Here is a 22,075-nt window from a genome sequence, read left to right as displayed (position 1 = left end):
AGAAAAAAATCTGTCAGGATTGTAAAAAATACAGTAGTAAGATTGCTATGCAGAAAGGCAAAGCATGCACTCCTCTGCGGTTTAGAGACGGCCACCTATAGGCATCTGAGCTTCCCAGTAGCCAAGAGAAAGAATAAAACACAATTAAATTTGAGAATTTTAAAGTCATATAATAACATACAAGTATATGAAGAAATCTAAGTTTTTTGGCATAACTTTCGATGTAAAAGGGTCTTTTCCTACAGTTTTCAAAGGAGAATATACCATATATTAAAACACATCAACAATGATAATAACACTAGCTGTCTTTTATTGGGCATTTAAGTATGTATCAGACATTGTTTTAGGTGCTTAGTTAACATGTTAACTCATTTGATTCCACAAAATCTTATGGAGTAGGAACAATTATCATTCCCATTTTACACATAAAGAACTGAGGCTCAGAGAGAGTAAGCAGATTTCCCAAGATTATACAGGTACTAAGTGCTGGCTCAGCCTCACTCCACAGCCTGTGACCTTAACCATTAATTCTCAATGTAGGCTAATGGTGTGTCATTGACATACAAGGCACTTTGAGCAGTTCTGGAATGGGCCATCACAATCGGTAAAAGGATACAGCTATTTGATTGTCTAACTTGATTTTAGGGAATAAACCTAAACTTTTAGAGCCTGATTAGCCAGCAAGCATTTCAAGAAATGCTCCACGAACACTGTTTTACTCAACCAGGATCTTGATAGGAATTGGAAAAGAGAAAATTTCTGATTATTGTTTCTCCCCAAGAGCGGGAACACCTATATTCTGCAATAATCATGAGTAAGAAGTTTCACATTTAGTGTACAAGATTTGGACATGATTGATTTTCATTTCTTTAAAAAATGTTTTTATTTCAATCCGTTTTTGGGGAATAGGTGGTGTTTGGTTACATGAATAAGTTCTTTAGCGGTGATTTCTGAGATTTTGGTGCGCCCATCACCTAAGCACTGTACCCAATGTGTAGTCTTTTATCCCTCACCACCCCGCACCCTTTCCCCCGAGTCCCAAAAGTCCAATGCATCAGTCTCATGCTTTTGCGCCCTCATAGCTTAACTCTCATATACAAGTGAGAACATATGATATTTGGCTTTCCATTCCTGAGGTACTTCACTTAGAATAATAGTCTCCAATTCCATCCATGTTGCTGTCAATGCCATTAATTCATTCCTTTTTATGGCTGAGTAGTATTCCATGGTGTTGCCTGGAGGCCAACCAACACAAAACCAGTGCACTAAACAAAAACAACCAAGGACCCTCACAGAGTCCATTTCACTCCCCTGCTACCTCCACTGGAGCAGGTGCTGGTATCCATGGCTGCAAGTCCTAAAGACGGATCCCATCGCAGGACTCTGCAGACACTCCCCGGGTACCAGCATAGAGCCTGGTAGCTCCACTGGGTGACTAGTCCCAGAAGAGCAAAAATGATTACTACAGATCAGCTTTCAGGAAGCCCCATTTATAGGGGAAGGGGAAAGCATCATGTCAAGGGAGCACCTCGGGGGACAAAAAAATCTGAACAGCAGTCCTTGAATCCCAGATCTTCCCTCTGACATAGTCTACCCAAATGAGAAGGAACCAGAAAAACAATTCTGGTAATATGACAAAACAGGGTTCTTTAACATCCCCCAAAAGATCATACCAGCTCAACAGCAATGGATCCAAACCAAGAAGAAATCTCTGAATTGCCAGAAAAAGAATTCAGAAGATCAATTATTAAGCTAATCTAGGAGGCAGCAGGGAAAAGTGAAGTCTAATTTAAATAAATCAAAAACATGGTACATGGTTCAGGATATGAAAGGAAAATTCTTCAGTAAAATAGATAACATACATAAAAGACAATCACAACTTCTGAAAATCAAGGACACACTTAGATAAATGCAAAATGTACTGGAAGTTTCAGCAATAGAACAAACAGAGGAAATAACTTTAGGCTGGTGCAATGGCTCACACCTGTAATCCCAGCACTTTGGGAGGCTGAGACGGGCAGATCACCTGAGATCAGGAGTTCAAGACCAGCCTGGCCAACATGGTAAAACCCCGTCTTTACTAAAAGCACAAAAATTAGCTGGGTGTGGTGGCGCATGCCTGTAATCCCAGCTACTTGGGAGGCTGAGGCAGGAGAATTGCTTAAACCTGGGAGGCGGGGGGGGGGGGGGGTTGCAGTGAGCTGAGCCAAGATCATACCACTGCACTCCAGTCTGGCTGACAGAGCAAGATTCTATCTAAAAAAAAAAAAAAAAAAAAGAAAGAAATACAGAACTTTAGAGCTAGAAGACGAGGCTTTTGAATTAACCCAAGCTATCAAAGATGAAGAAAAAAGAATTTTAAAAAATGAAAAATGAACAAGGTCTCCGAGAAGTTTGGGACTATGTTAAACATCCAAACCTAAGAATAATTGGTTTTACTGAGAAATACAAGAAATCTAAAAGTTTGGAAAACATATTTGAAGGAATAATTAAGGAAACCTTCCCCAGCCTTGCTAGAGGTCTACACATCCAAATGCAAGAAGCTCACAGAACACCTGGGAAATTCATCACAAAAAGATCATAGCCTAGGCACGTGGTCATCAGTTTATCTAAAGTCAAGACGAAGGAAAGAATCTTAAAAGCTGTGAGGCGGCCGGGCGCGGTGGCTCAAGCCTGTAATCCCAGCACTTTGGGAGGCCGAGATGGGCGGATCACGAGGTCAGGAGATCGAGACCATCCTGGCTAACACAATGAAACCCCGTCTCCACTAAAAATACAAAAAAAAAAAATTAGCCGGGCGTGGTGGCGGCGCCTGTAGTCCCAGCTACTCGGGAGGCTGAGGCAGGAGAATGGCGGGAACCCGGGAGGCGGAGCTTGCAGTGAGCCGAGATCCGCCACTGCACTCCAGCCTGGGCGACAGAGCGAGACTCCGCCTCAAAAAAAAAAAAAAAAAAAAAAGCTGTGAGGCAAAAGCATCAGGTAACCTAAAAAGGAAAACCTATCAGATACAGCAGATTTCTCAGCAGAAACTCTAGAAGCTAGAAGGGATTGGGGGTCTTACTTTTAGCCTCCTTAAAAAAACAATTATCAGCCAAGAAGTTTGTATCTGGAGAAAGTAAGCTTCATAAATGAAGGAAAGAGGAAGTATTTTCCAGACCAAAAAAAATGCTGAAAGAATTCACCACTACCAAGCCAGCACTACAAGAACTGCTAAAAGGAGCTCTAAATCTTGAAACAAATCCTCAGAATACACCAAAATGGAATCTCCTTAAAGCATGAATCTCACAGGACCTATATAACAATAACACAATGAAAAAACACAAGGTATTCAGGCAAGAAATAGCATGATGAATAGAGTAGTACTTGATATCTCAATACTAACATTGAATGTAAATGGCCTCAGTGCTCCATTTTGAAGATACCGATTGGCAGAATGGATAAGAATTCACCAACCAAATTTCTGCAGTCTTGAAGAGACTCACCTAACAGTAAGGACACACATAAATTTAAGGTAAAGGGATGGAAAAAGATATTCCATGGAAATGGACACCAAAAGCAAGCAGGAGTAACTATTCTTTTTGTTGTTGTTGTTTTGAGATGGAGTCCTGGGCAACTCTGCTCTGTTGCCCGGGCTGGAGTGCAGTGGCATGATCTCAGCTCACTGCAACCTCCATCTCCCAGGTTCAAGCAATTCTCCTACCTCAGCCTCCTCAGTAGCTGGGACCACAGGTGCCCGCCACCATGCCTGACTAATTTTTGTATTTTTAGTAGAGATGGGGTTTCACCATGTTGGCCATGCTGATCTCCTACTCCTGACCTCAGGCGATCTGCCCCCCTTGGCCTCCCAAAGTGTTGGATTACGGGTGTAAGCCACCGCACCCAGTCCCCATTTTCTAATTTAACTTTATTTACTCATTGGTCTGAGCCACTGGAGTGAATCCTAGTGGCATTAACTATGTGAAGGAAATAGTCTGAATGGCTAACTAGTTTATAGAGGTAGTAATTAAACAAACAAACAAACAACAAAAAAAAAACTTTCCTTTTTTTTTTTTTCTTTTAGAGATGGGGTCTCACTTTGTTGGCCAGGTTGGTCTTGAACTCCTAGCCTCAAGCAGTCCTCCAACCTTGGCCTCCCAAAGTGCTGGGATTACAGGCATGAGCCACCCTGCCCAGCCAACTTTCTTTTTTTAAACTAAAAATGTCTGGCAGGCCGTAACTCAGTTTTAGGAGGGCCCCCTCTGACACTCAAGGTCTCTTTTTGCGGATTACCCATATTAGTGGAGGAAGATTAAATATAAAGTCAAAAGTCTCGGTTAAAATCCCACATCAGGGCCGGGCGCGGTGGCTCACGCCTGTAATCCCAGCTCTTTGGGAGGCCGAGATGGGCGGATCACAAGGTCAGGAGATCGAGACCATCCTGGCTAACACGGTGAAACCCCGTCTCTACTAAAAAATACAAAAAACTAGCCAGGCGAGGTGGCGGGCGCCTATAGTCCCAGCTACTCTGGAGGCTGAGGCAGGAGAATGGCGTGAACCCGGGAGGCGGAGCTTGCAGTGAGCTGAGATCCGGCCACTGCACTCCAGCCTGGGTGACAGAGCAAGACTCCGTCTAAAAAAAAAAAAAAAATCCCACATCAGACACTGATGAACCGTGCAAACTTGGAAAAATCATTGCACCTCTGTGCATTGTGGTTTTGCCATCTGCAGAGCTGAATGTTAACTATTGCCCAAGAGACTAAGTAAAGTAGTATCTTTATAGGATTGAAATAAAATATAAATGAAACTTTGTAAATGTTAAAAATCATATGGTCAGTGTCGATGTCCTAATTGTTCCTAACTCCTCATCACACGCTCCTACGTCTTCACTGTGGCTGCCATCCTGATATCCGCTCTGCAGAGGGAAGGTACAAGGCTTTGCCCACCTGCTCCTTCCACCTGGTTTAATTCTCCTCCAGCACAATGAACAAGCCTCACCTATTTGTGCCCCAGCTCCATCTTCTCTTGTGAGAGGGGCAAGGTAATGTCTACGGTTGACACATGCGTCACTCCTGTGCTAAACCCCTTGATCTGCAGCATGAGGAAGAAGGAACTCAAGCATGCTCTTTTTAAAAAAGAAGAAATTGCAAGGTTCTTGCTGCTCAGAACATATTGACTCTTTCTGGATATTGATGATCAAGAAGCTATTTCTACCTGGAAAAGAAAATTGAATGAACCATACAGAAAATCATACAGAAGTTAAGAGAAAAAAGACATGTAAGTGTCAGGAATTGATGTAAATTCTATTAACTCTCCTTTTGTTGCTGTGCATCCATTTTCTGGCTGTGAAGACACAGTGTCTTTTTTCATCTCTAAAATCATCCTGCTTGTGAGGCCTGTTGAAAGTACCATCAAGGCCGGGCGCTGTGGCTCGCGCCTGTAATCCCAGCACTTTGGGAGGCGGAGGCGGGCAGATCACGAGGTCAGGAGATGGAGACCATTCTGGCTAACACAGTGAAACCCCGCCTCCACTAAAAATACAAAAAATTAGCCGGGCATGGTGGCGGGCGCCTGTAGTCCCAGCTACTCAGGAGGCTGAGGCAGGAGAATAGCTTGAACCTGGGAGGCGGAGCTTACAGTGAGCTGAGATCGCTCCACTGCACTTCAGCCTGGGCGACACAGCCAACCCTGTCCAAAAAAAAAAAAAAAAGAAAGTACCATCAAATGAGACTGTGGACCTAATAGTCCTATGTAAATTGCTAAGTCTGATCTCAGATGACTTGGGTCTTGATTCTGTTGCTTCCTACAAACAAAATCCATTTCTCTTTTTTTTTTCTGAAATGCATTTGCATTATTTAGGTGACTATTAACTAAGAAGGCAAGTGTGTCAAGTTCCAGTAGCCACGAGATATCAGAATTCTCAAATGCTGCTGAAAAGGAGTTACCGTAAGAGCTTGTATCATCATCTCTTCTAGAACAGAATAAATCAGCATTTCTTAAAATGCTGGCTTACTTTCAGGTGCCTACTTTCCTCAAATGACTGGTAAAAAAGAATTTCGTGGCTAAGAGGAAGAAAAGAGCATCCTAACGCTGTTTTCCTCTTGAAGACTGACATGCACTTCATCTGGGACGTCCTAGAATGAAACAATCTTTGTAGGGTTAAAGCTTCCTAAAACATTTGATCATGAGAACTCTTTCTTTAACCACCTATGAATTTAGCCCAGTGAAGACAATCTTCTGGGAATACTTTCAGAGAAATGGTTATGTAAATAACCAACAGCAAAGACTTAAGGAAATGGTAATAGGTGGAATGGTCCTTTAGCTCTGAATGAAATAAGTCTACTGTAACAGAATCCAGGCTGTAGAAGTCAACTCATAAGCAAATTGTTTTTCGTTTGTTTGTTTGTTTGGTTTTTTGAGAGAGGATCTTGCCCTGTCACTCAGACTGGAGTGCAGTGGCGTGATCACAGCTCACTGCAGTCTTTAACTCCTGAGTTCAAGCGATCCTTCCATTTCAGCCCCCTGAGTAGCTGGAACTACAGGTGCGTGTCACCAGACTCGACTAATTTTTTTTTTTTTTTTTTTGTAGCGATGGGGTCTCACTATGTGACCTAGGCTGGTCTCCTGGATGCAAGCAATCCTCTCATCTCTCCTCCCAAAGTGTTGGGCACCTGGCCCGTGAGCAAACTGAAAATGCAAATTGTTAGACTCGTGTCCATCTTTGCATTACTGAACACAATTCCTTTAGATATATTTTAAGGTTTGATTGTTACCCAGGTAAGTTTGACCTAGAAACCAAAAAATTTCAAGAAAAAAACAGTAAAAATCCAATGATTTAATAATTTTTTGAAGTGAAATTCACTCCTCACTCAGTTTTTAGCAGTGGCTCATACCTGTAATTTGAAGCAATCCAGGACTCAGAGGCAGGAAGATTGCTTGAGCCCAGGAGTTCAAGACCAGCCTGGGCAACATAGTGAGACCCCATCTCTAAAATAAGTAGATACATGGATAAATAAATAGAAATAAAAACAAATAAAAAGATCTTTGGGGGCATAGAACATTTACTGGAGTGTAAATACTTACTCTTCTTAGAGAAGGGAGATGTAGGTGTTTGCTGAGGCCTCATTTATCAATAGCAAGCTTGGCTGGGCCCCTATTCAAGCCATCCAGACACAGCCCATACTTGCCAACTGTGTCCACTGGGGTTCGTGGTTGCATTTGGGAGACTCAGGTTGAAGTGATGGGGTCAGCTAGAGGCTCTCAGTAAATCAACGGGGAATGTGGGAGAAAATGATGCATTGATCATAGTAATAGCCTCATAGTCACCTGGGATCCCATCACTTTCTCTTCCAAACTCCCTGGAGTCTGATTCTAGAAGAAAAGGAAAGGTTTTGTATTTTTTTCAAGACTGCTTTGAAAAACTCCTGCCAAACTTCTTCCTCTCTCTCTCTCTCTCTCTCTCTCTCACACACACACACACACACATACACCCCCTTACCGGTGTAAGGACTTACAGGTCCTTCTCTTCAACAATGATTCCAGAGTTTTCAGAGCTATTGGTATTAGAAGTGAAAGTTTTAGGTTCTACATGAATAAGGATTTAAACATCTTTTGTATTTATTTAAAAGTGAGGGATAAAATATATATAAACAGTACAATACACAATGTTATGTCACAAAAAGTGAGTGAGTTGAATTTAAGAAAAACGTTAAGTTAATAATATCAATAACTGAGATAAAACATAAATCATGAAGGTTGTTCATGAATAATGCAAGTTTGGAAATTTTATTTATTTATTTATTTATTTATTTTTTATTTTATTTTATTTATTTTTTTTTGAGACGGAGTCTCGCTCTGCCGCCCAGGCTGGAGTGCAGTGGCCGGATCTCAGCTCACTGCAAGCTCCGCCTCCCGGGTTCCCGCCATTCTCCTGCCTCAGCCTCCCGAGTAGTTGGGACTACAGGCGCCCGCCACCGCGCCCGGCTAGTTTTTTGTATTTTTTAGTAGAGACGGGGTTTCACCGTGTTAGCCAGGATGGTCTCGATCTCCTGACCTCGTGATCCGCCCGTCTCGGCCTCCCAAAGTGCTGGGATTACAGGCTTGAGCCACCGCGCCCGGCCTATTTATTTATTTTTTAAGAGATAGGGTCTCACTCTGTCACCCATGCTGGAGTGCAGTGATGTCATCATAGCTCACTGCAGCATCAAACTCCTGGGCTCAGAGGATCCTCTCATCTCAGTCTTCCATGTAGCTGGGACTACAGGTGTGCACCACCACAACGGGCTAATTTAAAATAATTTTTTTTTTTTTTTTTTTGTAGAGATAAGGTCTTGCTATGTTGCCCAGGCTGGTCTCAAACTCCTGGGCTCAAGTGATCTTTCTGCCCCAGCCTCCGAGATTGCTGACATTGCATGTATAAGCCACCACCCCTGACCTATTTTGTATATTTTATACAATCTTGACCAGGTATCAATATCAGCAGTTTGCATAAAACACTTCAGTTGTAGAAAGTATGTATGGTCTTGAACAACATTAGATGAATGAATGAAGGAATGTCCAATGATATAATGTTCTGCAATCAGTGCTAAATGTGTGCTATATGGTTAGCACCACATGAGAAAATGCAATGCAATACCTAGTTGAATTAGTTACTCTCATTGAGGACCTATCCTGGTAGAGGTGGAGCAACAAGTCCCATAATAGCACAGAGTGATAACTGCTGTAGTTGGGGCAGGCACAAAGCCAGTGCAGAGCATGAAGCATGGAATAATTTTTCCTTCTTGGAGGAGGGTGGGGGAAAGCGTATGTATCAGAATTAAGCTTCATTTAACAGGAGACACTTGGCTGAAATTTAATGATTCTGAGATTTGTCTAGGTGCACAAAATTGGCCTCTGCTTTGATAAGCTAAAGCTGGCTATCTTGCCAAACTATCTTAAATGTGGAGAATAAAAACTTAAGCAATGATTAAAATATAGCTAGCTAAGTCTAGCCTGGGCACGGTGGCTCACGCCTTTAATCCCAGCACTTTGGGAGGCCGAGGTGGGTGGATCACCTGAGGTCAGGAGTTTGAGACCAGCCTGACCAATATGGTGAAACCCCATCTTTATTAAAAATACAAAACTTAGCTGGGCGTGGTGGTGTGCACCTGTAGTCCCAGCTACTTGGGAGGCTGAGACAGGAGAATTGCTTGAACCCGGTAGGTGGTGGCTGCAGTGAGCTAAGATCGCACCACTGCACTCCAGCCTGGGCAAGAGAGCAAGACTGTGTCTCAAATATATATATATATATATATGAGACATATATTCATATGTGTGTGTATATGTGTATGTATATATATGTACATATATATATATATATATGTCTAGTAGCAATTAAACCAGTTTAGACTATCTTGTCTTTAAACAATTCCTATTTGTGTTCAAACATTAACCCTACTGGGGATGGTCAAGTTGAAAGCTAAGTTATCCTCTTGGGGCTTTACTGAACCAAAGTAGGCAGGGAATTCTCCAGAAATGATATGAGAAGGAGACAGAACTGAGAGTGAACCTACAATGAAAGCCCCACAGCCTTCTCTTTTGAAGCAGCAGCAGGAAAGGACTAACAGAATCTAAACGTGTGCTTCCCTTGGTGAAGGGTGGTTTATCCAAGATTCGACTCCACAGTTCCCAAGATAGTAAGAAGATTCTACTTTGGGCTCTACTCAGCTTCAGGTAAGAATGTGATCATCAGCCTCTCTGGGCAGAAGACAAGGAAGGGTAAAGGGAAGATCGGGCTGATTGGGCTGCTATGTGGTCTAAACCCTGGGAAATGGACCAGTGAACCCTACGGACTTTGAGATTTCCTAACCCTGTGAGGGACTTCCTGGTGTAGAGTTACAAATGAATTGAAACATTCACAGTAGCTTAACCTCCTGGAGCTAATGAAGTGGCATTATATGCCAATGATACTAACAACAAGTAAGTCTTCAAAACAGACATTATGAGTGACATCAATAAATGGTGAACTAGGGGGTCCCAGGCCTCACTCCTCCCACAGAAAGGTCAACTAGCAATTATCCACAGACAAAAACGCTTTGGTAAAAACCCCAAAATATGGGACCCAGGTGGTCTAGCTGTGGAATTTCTCCCTACATCCCCTGTTTCCTATGAGGTGGGAAAAGGGAACCAGGGAGGCAACATTCAGCCTCCCTAGCATATCCTGAGACATTTCCCAGGAAGTTCACTTCATAGTATTAATGATTATTGCTAACATTTATGAAGAACTTACTGGGAGCCAGATACACTTATTCTCACAACAATTTTTTTGAGCTGTGTCCTATTGTTATATTTATAGATAAAGAAATTGCAGCAGAAAGCTTCAACAAGTTGTCCAAGGTCATACCCTTGGTCAATCAGATCAGGAATTAGAACCTAGACTAGAGGCTGTACTCTTGACAACCAGGCAAGAGATCGAAGTAGAGGGCTTTGTGGTCTGGGAATGGTATAGTGTGTTTGAAATTTCAGTGCTGACTCAAAGAGGTATTTGTGCACCAATGTTCATTCCTAGCAGCCTTATTCAAAGTAGCCAAAAAGTGGAAATAGTTCAGTGTCCGTGAGCAGAAGAATGGGTAAACAAAAGGTAGCATATACATACAATGGAATATTATTCAGCCATTAAAATCATGCAGTTTTTTTTGTTGTTGTTTGTTTGTTTTTTTGTTTTGTTGTTTTAAAGGCAGGGTCTCACTTTGTCACCCAGGCTGGAGTGCAGTGGCTTGATCTCAGCTCACTACAACTCCATCTGCTGGGTTCAAGCAATTCTCCTGCCTCAGCCTTCCCAGAAGCTGGGATTACAGGGGCATACCACCACACCCGGCTAATTTTTGTATTTTTAGTAGAGATGGGGTTTCACCATGTTGACCAGGCTGGTCTTGGACTCCTGACCTCAGGTGATCCGCCCGCCTCTGCCTCCCAAAATGCTGGGATTACAGTCATGAGCTACCATGCCCAGTCTCCACGTACTTCTTCCTGGCAAACTTTGCAGCTCTGGAGATCTACCTTTTCACCATTGCCCCTTTGACTCTGGGCAACGTCCTGTCCATGGGGAGAAACCCCATTTCCCTGCCCGGCTGTGGAGCCCACATGTTCTTCTTCATCTTCCTGGGAAGTGCTGACTGTATCCTGCTGGCCGTCATGCCTTTGACTGGTTTGTGGCCATCTGTCATCCTCTCCGTTACGGCCTCATCATGAGCTGGAGACTGTGTGTCCAGCTGGCCCGGGGGTCTCTGCTGCTGGGGTTCTTCTTAGCCATGCAGCTGACCATGCTTATCTTCCAACTTCCTTTATGCAGCAGCAAAGAAAAGTTCTACTGTGATGTCTTCCCTGTCATGAGACTGGCCTGTGCAGACACCTGGGTCCATAAGCCACTCTGTGGTCAGCATGACCATTCTCACCATCCCCTTCCTGCTCATCACTCTCTGCTATGTCTTCATCATGGCTGCCATCCTGAAGATCCACTCTGCAGAGGGGAGGCACAAGGCCTTATCCACCTTTCCTCCCGCCTGACTGTGGTTCTCCTCCAGGATGGATGTACAAGCCTCATCTTCTTGTGTCCCAGCTCTAGCTACTATCCTGAGAGGGGCCAGGTAGTATCTGTGGTTTACACCTTCATTACCCCTGTGCTTAACCCCTTGATCTACAGCATGAGGAACAGAGAACTTAAGGATGCTTTGAAGAGAGCAATGACGAGGGTCCTGCTCCTCTAAACACATGCCGCTCTTCAACACCGCTGGGTGGAGACACATGGCATACTGCCAGAAAGATAAGGGACAACAGTTGATTGTGTTTTATACTGTTACTTCTTAGTTATATTTTTAAAAAATCGTTTTCCATTTCCCAGCCTCAGGTTCTTTACCTCCAAAATAGAGATTAAAATAGCTGTGGGATCTAAATTCTGGGGTTACTTCTGAGGATAAATAGATATATATTCAGTGAAAATACTTTGTGACTGTTAAAGGGAGATATGGGCGGGGCGCAGTGGCTCATGCCTGTAATCCCAGCACTTTAGGAGGTCGAGGTGGGTGGATCACCTGAGGTCAGGAGTTCAAAACCAGCCTGGCCAACCTGGCGAAACCCCATTTCTACTAAAAATACAAAAATTAGCCTGGTGTGGTGGCGGGTGCCTGTAATCCCAGCTACTTGGGAGGATGAGACAGGAGAATCCCTTGAACCCGGGGGAGGCAGAGGTTGCAGTGAGCCAAGATTGCGCCACTGCACTCCAGCCTGGACAACAAGAGCGAGACTCCATCTAAAAAAAATAAATAAATAAAAAGGGAGATATGGCAGTAAATGTGGTTATTGCCATCTTCACCATCATATAAAATCTGCCCTACGTTGGATTTATCTCCAGATGTTGTTCTCAGGTTCTCAGCGGGTCCAAACAGTGCACATGCGGGCAGGGGCTAAGCCAGGAATAGGATTCAAATGAAACTGAGACCACTGAGTTTGTGCTTTTTTTTTTTAATTAATAATCTTTCATCCTAATTTCTATTCCAGGGAAAGGTGATGGGGAAAATACTGAAGGTTTGGGGTTTGGGTAGCTTCTCTTTTTTTTTTTTTTTTGAGCTAAGAGTCTTACTGTGTTGCCCAGGCTGGAGTGCAGTGGTGCAATCTTGGCTCACTGCAGCCTCCGTCCCCCAGGTTCAAGCATTCTCCCACCTCAGCCTCCCAAGTAGCTGGGACTACAGGTGCCACACCACCACACCTGGCTAATTTTTGTATTTTTAGTAGAGACGGGGTTTTACCATGTTGTCCAGGCTGGTCTCAAACTCCTAACCTCGGTTGATCTGCCCACCTTGACCTCCCAAAGTGCTGGGATTACAGGTGTGAGCCACCACACCCGACCTCTTTTCTTACGTTTATACCAGAGCTTATTGGTCTCCATATAAATCTCTGACTCTGTATCAGTCTGTCTCTGAAATGTTCTCCCCATGACTTTTTATTCCCCTCCCCTTTCTCCCTTCCTTTCTCCCCCTCCTCTTCCTCCTCCTCCCCACTTCTCCTTCTTCTCCTTCTCCTTCTCATTTCTCTTTCCTTCTCTTTGTCTCTCTTATACATATCTCATGTTCTCCTTTTCTGTCTATACCAGGCTAAGTATGCATAATATGTAAAAACTGCTTTATTGTTTGAGCCTCTTTGGGTATGGGACGGCGCGTGATGGTTCAAATCTGGATTAAAGTAGAGCAAAGCTAATTAAGTGAAGATAAACACTGACTGGATAGTGGGGGTGGAAAGGACTCATTACCATGACCGAGCAGTCTGAGTAGAATGATGGTCATTTTTGTCACCGTCAGTTGTCGCCAGCAAATGGTTATCAGTGTATCCGTGGCTTATGATGTTTTTTGTAGAGTTTGGGAAGCTCATTTATTCTTTTACCCATTGACTATTTAGTGATTTATTTATTCAACAATACTCAAAAGACAGTAAACAACTCTTTTTTTTTTTTTTTTGAGACGGAGTCTCGCTCTGTCGTCCAGGCTGGAGTGCAGTGGCCGGATCTCAGCTCACTGCAAGCTCCGCCTCCCGGGTTCACGCCATTCTCCTGCCTCAGCCTCCCGAGTAGCTGGGACTACAGACGCCCGCCACCTCGCCCGGCTAGTTTTTTGTATTTTTTAGTAGAGACGGGGTTTCACCGTGTTAGACAGGATGGTCTCGATCTCCTGACCTCGTGATCCGCCCGTCTCGGCCTCCCAAAGTGCTGGGATTACAGGCTTGAGCCACCGCGCCCGGCTAGTAAACAACTCTTTATTTAACTCTACTATGTACTATGTTCCCACTTGTGATTGGATCAGGAAGCAGAAAAGTAAGAAGCAGCACCTGTCTTGAAGGAAGTTAAAGGTTTAGTAAGATTCAAGAACTCACACCACAGTCACACCAAGGTCCACGTGATATAAGACTATGAAATTTCAGAGAAAGGACAGTGAAGGGAATCAAGGCGAGTCTGATGGGGGAAGGTGGCGTTTGAGCTGCACCCTGACAGGTTTCCAGCTCTTGAGCTGTGCAAAGAGGAGCAGGAAGGGCACTTCTGAAGGAGGAAACTGGAAGATGCAAGAACGGGAAATCGTCTCCCTTGGTCTCTGTTTCCTTATCTGGAAAAGTATGAAAAGGGTGCTATAAGTTTTGTTTTTCTGAAAGAGTATCACAAGCCCAAAAGACAAAAAACATAATCCATATTCTATAGAATTGGAATTTTGCCCTCTTTAACAGAAAAGAACCAGAAGAATCTTTTTTGGTTTATTCATAGATATTTGCTACCCTTCCTATCTTCTATGGCAATATTCTACTGGGTCAGTATTATCTGTAGGACTCTAGCTCTCTGGATAACAGGGGTTTCCATGAAATAAATGCTATATGGCCAAATAAGTGTGATGAATGCTGTGCTGATCAAAGTGAAGTTAGTATTTTACCATAGGTTTACTCAGAGCCTGTAAGATGCAAACGTGCAGTCATGATTCCCTAAGCTGAGGGATGTATTTTACCATGTTTTCCAAACTCTTTTTCCCTTGGAGGATGTCTTGAAATGGGTTGTGTTGTTGAACTTATGTTGATAAATGCTGCATTATGTTGGAGAATGCTGAACTTATGTTGGAAAATGCTGACTCTGAATACCAATGGTTATTATTGTATCTGTGAATGAAATATTCCAGGCATTTCTCAGTTCCCCATGCTCTCTGAGAAAGCAGTGCAGTTGTAATTGGTTAGCAGACTTTTTAAAAGTGATTGAATTAGGGAATTAACAATTCTCATATATATAACTCACTTATCTTCACAAAAATCCATGAGATGGGTACTATTATTGTTATTATTTATTATTATTAGTTTTTTGAGACAGAGTATCGCTCTGTCACCCAGGCTATAGTGCAGTGGTGCAATCTTGGCTCACTGCAACCTCCTCTTCCCAGATTCAAGCAATTCTCATGCCTTGGCTGCCCCAGTAGCTGGGATTACAGGCATGAACCACCAGGCTTGGCTAATTTTTGTATTTTTAGTAGAGACAGGGTTTCACATGTTGGACAGGCTGGTCTTGAGCTCCTGGCCTCAAGTAATCCACCTGCCTTGGCCTCCCAAAGTGCTGGGATTACAGGTGTGAGCCACCACACCCGGCTGAGATGGGCATTATTATTATCTGTGCTTACGGATAAGGACATTGAGGCACACGGGCATTAAATCAATTGCCGAAGGTCACACAACCGTTAGTGATAGAACTGAGAATTGACCTGGGCAGTTTGGCTCCACAGCCTAGGCAGGCAACCACTGCCTTTTGCAGCGTGTCTATCAGCATGCTATGTGAACTTGGGGAAATCATCTTATTTCTCTGCACTTAATTTAATTTGTAATAACATGGGGATAGTAATATCTACCCTGACTCCCTCCCTGAGTGATCATGAGATATCAGAACAAAACAAAGTTATAAAAGTGCAGTAGGCCGGGCGCGGTGGCTCAAGCCTGTAATCCCAGCACTTTGGGAGGCCGAGACGGGCGGATCACGAGGTCAGGAGATCGAGACCATCCTGGCTGACACGGTGAAACCCCGTCTCTACTAAAAAATACAAAAAACTAGCCGGGCGAGGTGGCGGGCGCCTGTAGTCCCAGCTACTTGGGAGGCTGAGGCAGGAGAATGGCGTGAACCCGGGAGGCGGAGCTTGCAGTGAGCTGAGATCCGGCCACTGCACTCCAGCCTGGGTGGCAGAGCGAGACTCCGTCTCAAAAAAAAAAAAAAAAAGTGCAGTAAAATTCAGTATGGCTATTCAAACATTCAAATGAGGAAATACTCACATTAGATGGCTTATTTCTTTAATTACAGGAGTTTAAAGCCACAATTATCCAATTGCCCTTTACCTGTGCTTCATTATGAATACCCTGTTACTCTTTTTAAAGGAATACATATACTTTTAATTTTTTTTTTTTTTTGAGACAGGTCTCTCTCTGTCAGCCAGCCTGGAGTGCAGTGGCGTGATCATAGCTCACTGTCGCCTCGAAATTCTGGGCTCAAGCATTCCTGCACCTCAACCTGCGGAGTAGCTGGGGACTACATGTGTGCACCACTATACCTGGCTAATTATTTTATTTTATTTATTTTATTTTTTTGAGACGGAGTCTTGCTCTGTCGCCAGGCTGGAATGTAGTGGCGCGATCTCACCTCATTGCAACCTTTGCCTCCCGGGTTCAAGCAATTCTCCTGCCTCAGCCTCCCAAGTAGCTGGGATTACAAGCACACACCACCACAAGCACACACCACCACGCCCAGCTAATTTTTGTATTTTTAGTAGAGATAGGGTTTCACCATGTTGGCCAGGATGGTCTCGATCTCCTGACCTCATGATCCACCTGCCTCGGCCTCCCAAAGTGCTGGGATTACAGGCGTGAGCCGCCGTGCCCGGCCTACCTGGCTAATTAAAAAATTTTTCTTTTTTAGAGATAGGGGTCTCACTATTTTGACCAGGCTGGTCTTGACTCCTGGGCTCAAGTGATCCACCCTTCTTGGCCTCCCAAAGTGCAGGTGTGAGCCACTGGACCCAGCCCATTTTCGTTTGTTTGTTTGAGATAGAGTCTTGCCCTTTCACCCAGGCTGGAGTGAAGTGGTGCGATCTCTGCTCACTGCAGTCTCCGCTCCCCTACCCTCCACCGGATTGAAGCAATTCTCCTGCCTCAGCCTCCCGAGTAGCTGGAATTACAGGCACCCACCACCAGGCCTGGCTAATTTTTGTATTTTTAGTAGAGACTGGGTTTTGCCATGTTGGCCAGGCTGGTCTTGAACTCCTGACCTTGGGTGATCCACCCGCCTCGGCCTTCCAAAGTGCTAGGACTACAGGCGTGAGTGACTGCGCTCGGCTCAATTTGTGTATGTTTTGTAGAAATGGGGTCTCACTATGTTGCTCAAGCCGACAAAGAACTTTTAACACAGTTGAAACTGTGTAACTATGGAAGATGCCACCTTGGGAATGTCTGGAAAAACTAAAAAAGTTAAAACGGCAAAAACTCCAAAAATTATTGGGTGTCCTATGGCATACTAGGCCTGATCTAAAGCACCTTTCTGGATTACCTGATTTTTAAATGATTTGCGCCTTATAAAATCTTGCAGCTATTTTCCAATTCGGTAAGTTGCAGAAAATTCATAGGAATGCCGATGATGCTTGTCCATAGAGATGCAAATGAATTTTGCCTGGTAGAAGTGCAATTGCTCTCCCAGCACTCGGGAGGCCAGTTCTGCATTATTTATTTATTTATTTTTATTAAAAAATTTTTTTCAAGACAGAATTTTGCTCTGTTGTTCAGGCTGGAGCGCAGTGGTGTGATCTCAGTTCACCACAACCTTTGCTTCCCAGGTTCCAGAGATTCTTCTGTGTCAGCCTCCCGAGTAGCTGGGATTTATAGGCGCGAGCTATCACACCCGGCTAATTTTTTGTATTTTTAGTAGAGATGAGGTTTTGCGATGTTGGCCAGGCTGGTCTCGAACTCCTAACTTCAAGTGATCGGCCTGCCTCAGCCTCCCACAGTGCTGGGATTACAGGCGTGAGCCACCGCACCCGGCCAGTTGTGCATTTATTAACATGTTCGTTTCAGCATTCCTGATTGCCTATATATGTGTGTACTGTTTGTGTTTTCCTCTGGACAGGGCTAGCCCTTTACTGGTCTCCTCCTTTAATTCATTAAAGTCTTTGATGTGTGTACATTTTGTGTTTGCAGGGGAGTCATGATTTTACTCTTTTCAAAACAGGTATCCTGTAACAGGAAATCTCTGAGCAGAGGCTGACAGGCCACCCTTGATTCCTGCTGTAGAAAGAAAAATTTCTTACTCCAGACCCCAATGGTCCTTTTCAGATTCCTAACGTGAAGGGTTGTTCATATCTCAGCTTCTCTCAGAAGACTCTATTTTCCTGAAGCGCGGGGACCTACCTATCCCCACTAACAAAAATGTGTTAAGGGGCAGGGTGCAGTGGCGCACGCCTGTAATCCCAGCACTTCGAGAGGCCGAGGCGGGCGGATGGCTTGAGTACAGGAGTTCCAGACCAGCCTGGGCAACGTGGCGAAACCCCACCTCTACAAAAAAAACACAAAAATTAGCCAGTTGTAGTGGCGCACGCCTGTAATTCCAGCTACTTGGGAGGCTGAAATGGGAGGATGGCTTGGGCCCAGGGCATCGAGACTTTAGAGAGCCGTGATCGCGCCACTGCACTCAACTTGGGCAACGGAACGAGACTCTGTCTAAAAAACAAACAACCCCCCAAATTCCCCAAAAATGTGTTAGGGGAAGGAGGTGGGACAGTATTTCTGATCTACTCGCCTTTCCTAGTATGACCACCAGGGGGCGCGGAAGCCCTCCGGTACTAAGGCGGGGCCACCCTGCCCAGCGAGCACAGCCGGCAGAAGGAAGTGTGCGGGACGCGAGAAAGGACTAGGGCTGAGACCCGCGGGGCCGGCTCAAAGCTCGACCTCTGCCATACGCACCTATCTTTATGGGAGCCGATGAGGTCAGCAGGGAGCACGCATTTAGATGGCATAAGAGGGCAAAGTACTGCTAGAATTACAAAGCTATTTACAGTCTTTTAACCTGAAAGCACAGAGCAGATTCTATTCTTCAAAATTAAATCTTGGGCTCGCCAGTCCCGTTTGTGGAGCTCCACTCTGATAAATGTGTCATTTGTTCCCAAGAAGACAGATTGGGTAGGGAGAAGAAGGAGAGGCGGGGAGAAGACGAGATAAAGGGACGATCTGCTTTTCGGAAGCAGAAACCGCCTGGGAACTACCTGCACACCGCGCAGGCAGCGCGAGGAGGGGGAACGCTCCAGTGCAAAGCTCTGTATTTTAAAGCCCCTCCTCGCTCACAGGCTTCACAGCAAACTACGAAGTGGGTATCATCTCTGATTTACAGACATGGGAAAGGGGTCCTCTTGAGAAACGATGCTTTCCCAAACATATGCAAATTGTGAGTGCCAAGTGTCTTCACGTTTCTCGGTGCGGTCCCGATTTCCAACAAGCAAAAGATCCAAATTCTCGGACCACCCTGACCGTCCTGTATCTCCAGATCTCCAGGTCTTTCCTCTGGACACCTCCCCCATACCCCCACTTTCAGTGCCAGCAGCCCTGAGGCTGCGCGGGATCCCGCTACTCGGAATGCCTTCCCCCTGGCAGGATATTTTTAGAACACTCGACTGTCACCCAATGTAGCCCACATCATATTGGCTTATTTGTTTTCGGGAGCTTGTCCCCGCCTAGCAACGAGTCGGCTAAGAACTGGATCCTGGCTAGGAGCCCGGCACAGACAGCGAATGACCGCAGCCGGACAGTCGCTCTTGCTCTCCCTCGGCCCTGCGGCAGGATCCGCCGGTGCAGGGGCCTCTCCCCGGACTCCACGCGTGTCTGGAGGGCTCTCTGGTTAGGGAAGGGGTGTTTGCAGACGCTCCGGGCGGCCGGGCGGTGGCGGGACACGGGCCCTTTAAGAAGGAGCGCTGGGCGCGGCCAGGTAGGGGCGGGTCCCGGGCGGATCAGCGCTGCGCCGGCGCGGGCCCGGGAGCCGGATTTGGAGCGCGCGGCGCCGGTGGGGGCAGAGGGGGCGGCGCGGCGGAGCCTCCCGTGGCCTCGGACGCTCCTCCTAGCTAGCGGCCACCGCCCGCCGCCGCCTGCGCCTCCAGCTTCTTCGCCCCGGCGGGCCCGGCCGCCGCTTCCGGCAGCTCACCTGGGACGCGCTCACCTGGGACGCGCTACCTGCCTCCGGGCGCCTGGGCTCCAGGATGAAGGACCGGCTGGAGCAGCTGAAGGCCGTGAGTTTCGCTGCAGGCGGGGGCTGCCAGGAGGGGTGCTGCGTAGGACAGGGGCTTCCCTTTGCTCCCCAAGTCGAGGCTGGAGGGGGCCAGAGCCCGAGGTTTGCCCTCCCCAATCCCCCACCGCTTCCAGCGCCGGTTCCGCACCCTCCCCTACCCTCCCCTGCGGGGTCATGTGCCGGGTGATTCATCGTTAGGCAATGATTTTCCTGAACGCCTCTAACCCTCCCACCCCGCAAGCTGGACAGTGTCTGTCCAGAGCTGGTTCCCGAAGAGGGTGCTTGGGGCCTGGCAGGGCTCACCATGAGGTCAGGGGTCCCATCATCACCTGCCCACTGCTGCCTGGCACTGTGCCCAGGACCAGCCTCCTCCCTTTCCTGTTTGCCTCCTGAGGGGCTCCAGGCCTGGCTGCCCCTTCCTCCAGAGAGCAACTCAGAGCTCCCTGGTGACCTCTGGAGCTGTGAGCCGGTCACATGCTGGGATGCGTCAGCTGCTCTCCAACCGGTGGTCTGTAATTGTTATCTCCACGTGTCATTATTCCCCCTCCGCCGCCGCATCTTTTGGAACAGCTGTGGTTAGGTCCAAGGATCTGAAGATAGACTGCCTCCAGCCTTGGCTGTGCAAAAGCTGTAAAGCCTTAGGCTACTTACTCTAAGTCTCTGTTTCCTTGTCTGTCAAATGGGAGTGATCATACCCAAGGAATTTGTTGGGAGGATCTGATGATGCAATGGAACTTGATACAGAGAAGGGTTAACGCATGGGTTTTTAAGCCAGATGCTCATTGACTCATTCAGTACATAATTATTGAGTGTATTCTATGGGGGAGGTCCAGTGCTAAGCCTTGAAGATTCAGTGGCACAGGTTCTACCTTAATAGAATTAAAATCTCGCCCTCGATACTCAGGAGTTTATTTAGTCCAGGTACTTTGGAGCGTGTTACAAGTATAGCAGCTTAGGCCTCAGTCTAGCCCCGCAGAATCAGAATCTAATTATTCATCCATTTCCCCAGGTGATTCACGGGCACATTACAGTTTGGGAAGCACTGGACTGGATTAGAACTGGGGTTACCTCCTGGCTCCACTGCTTACTGGCAATCCCTTAAACTCCCAGCCTAAGTTTTGTCGTTTGTGAAGTGGGTAGTTGTGAGGTGGAAAAGCAGCAGAACATGCATAAGAACACTTTTATGGTGCATGGCACGGGGGACTTAATAAATGGTGAAATATGCTAATAACTGTGACTGCTCTATGGAAAATGCAGATGTCAGGGACTGTTGGGATGATGTTACAAGAGTTTATCCTTTTCCTCCCTTGCTTGGATGAGACCTTCATGTCTGTTTCACCTGTTCTGGGTAGCAGCGCTGCAGGGGAGGCAGGGAGCTGGGGAAGTGAGAGAAGCAAAGGGACAGTTGCCTATTGTGGGAGTGGCCTCCCTGCCTCAGTCTTGTGCTTAGTCATCTGAGCCTCACAGCGTCCAGGTTACGGATGGGGCAGAGTTTATTGCCCCTGTTTTATAGATGGGGAAACTGGTACTCACGGGGTAGGAGGGATGCCCCAGGACACAGAACCAGGCAGGGCACCACCAGGAGAGGGACCCAGGCTCCTGACACTCTCCACGGTGCTCCTTCCCTTGAAGCACGCTGGTTGGGGAGGCAGAAGGAAAAGAAGAGTACGATTTTGAAGATCTCTCTGTGTCGGCACATTCAGCAACCATAAAAAAGTACAAAACTGAACAGCAGACTCTTCCATTTGTTAGGAAATCCATTTCCAGAGGAAGATACTCCATGGCCCCTTGCAGTAGCTCATTGTCAACGATTAGCAAACAGTCTTAACTGAACTTTCAGTTCCAAGAATAAATTTAATTTGCCTGGGAACCCTGAGCAAGTCTCTTTGCCTCTCCTCGGTGCCTCATGGTTACCCTCTGTAAAATGGAATTAATGATAGGTTTCCTCCCCTTCCCTCTTGGGGATGTGGTGAAAGCGAGACTGGAGATGATGGTGTTATTATGGGAGGATTGTTCTGAAATCACAGGGTGGCTTCTGTAGCGTATTGGAGCAGATGCATGGCAGCGCGGGACAAAGTGACACAGGTGGCAGGTTCCAGGACTCTGATCACTGTCTTTCTTTGGGTCGCTTAACTTCTCTGCTTCTCAATTCCTCCTTCATACAACGAGGAATTTAATTGATCTCAGAAGTCCCTTCTGGTGTTATTATAGGTTTTTCCGTGAAGACTGTTAAGGTTTATGTGGATTTTGATGTCAGTTCCCCTCCTCTTATCCCCTCTCCCCAGCCAGACTCCCGGGGAT

General features: G+C 45.9%; 2 protein-coding genes across 44 annotated transcripts in view; both read left to right on the top strand.

Moving 5' to 3' along the window:
• Nucleotides 1-22,075, top strand: part of STX3 (syntaxin 3) — an 89,427-nt gene that overhangs the window by 19,216 nt on the left and 48,136 nt on the right. For 19 of the 43 annotated variants that reach the window (XR_012423199.1, XR_012423198.1, XR_012423200.1 and 16 more), the window contains exon 1: nucleotides 19,531-19,775. The exons of the other annotated variants lie outside the window; for them this stretch is intronic. Coding sequence is in view for 12 of the 19 variants with exons in the window: in XM_065528150.2 (XP_065384222.1) it covers nucleotides 19,746-19,775 (30 nt within the window). In the remaining 7 variants the exon portion in view is untranslated. Of the gene's footprint in view, nucleotides 1-19,530; nucleotides 19,776-22,075 lie in introns of those variants that run through there. 43 annotated transcript variants of the gene reach the window in all.
• OR10V1 (olfactory receptor family 10 subfamily V member 1) lies at nucleotides 9,418-11,777 on the top strand. Its single transcript, XM_065529296.2, is given in 6 exon segments — nucleotides 9,418-9,467; nucleotides 9,611-9,687; nucleotides 10,967-11,149; nucleotides 11,152-11,383; nucleotides 11,385-11,503; nucleotides 11,506-11,777. Coding segments are annotated over 6 exon segments (876 nt in total). The 3' UTR covers nucleotides 11,721-11,777.

This window comes from Macaca fascicularis, chromosome 14, assembly GCF_037993035.2.
Source record: "Macaca fascicularis isolate 582-1 chromosome 14, T2T-MFA8v1.1".
In the NCBI taxonomy this organism is placed as follows: domain Eukaryota; kingdom Metazoa; phylum Chordata; class Mammalia; order Primates; family Cercopithecidae; genus Macaca; species Macaca fascicularis.
Note: the sequence above shows the minus strand (reverse complement) of the source record. Positions and strands in the feature narration are given on the sequence as shown.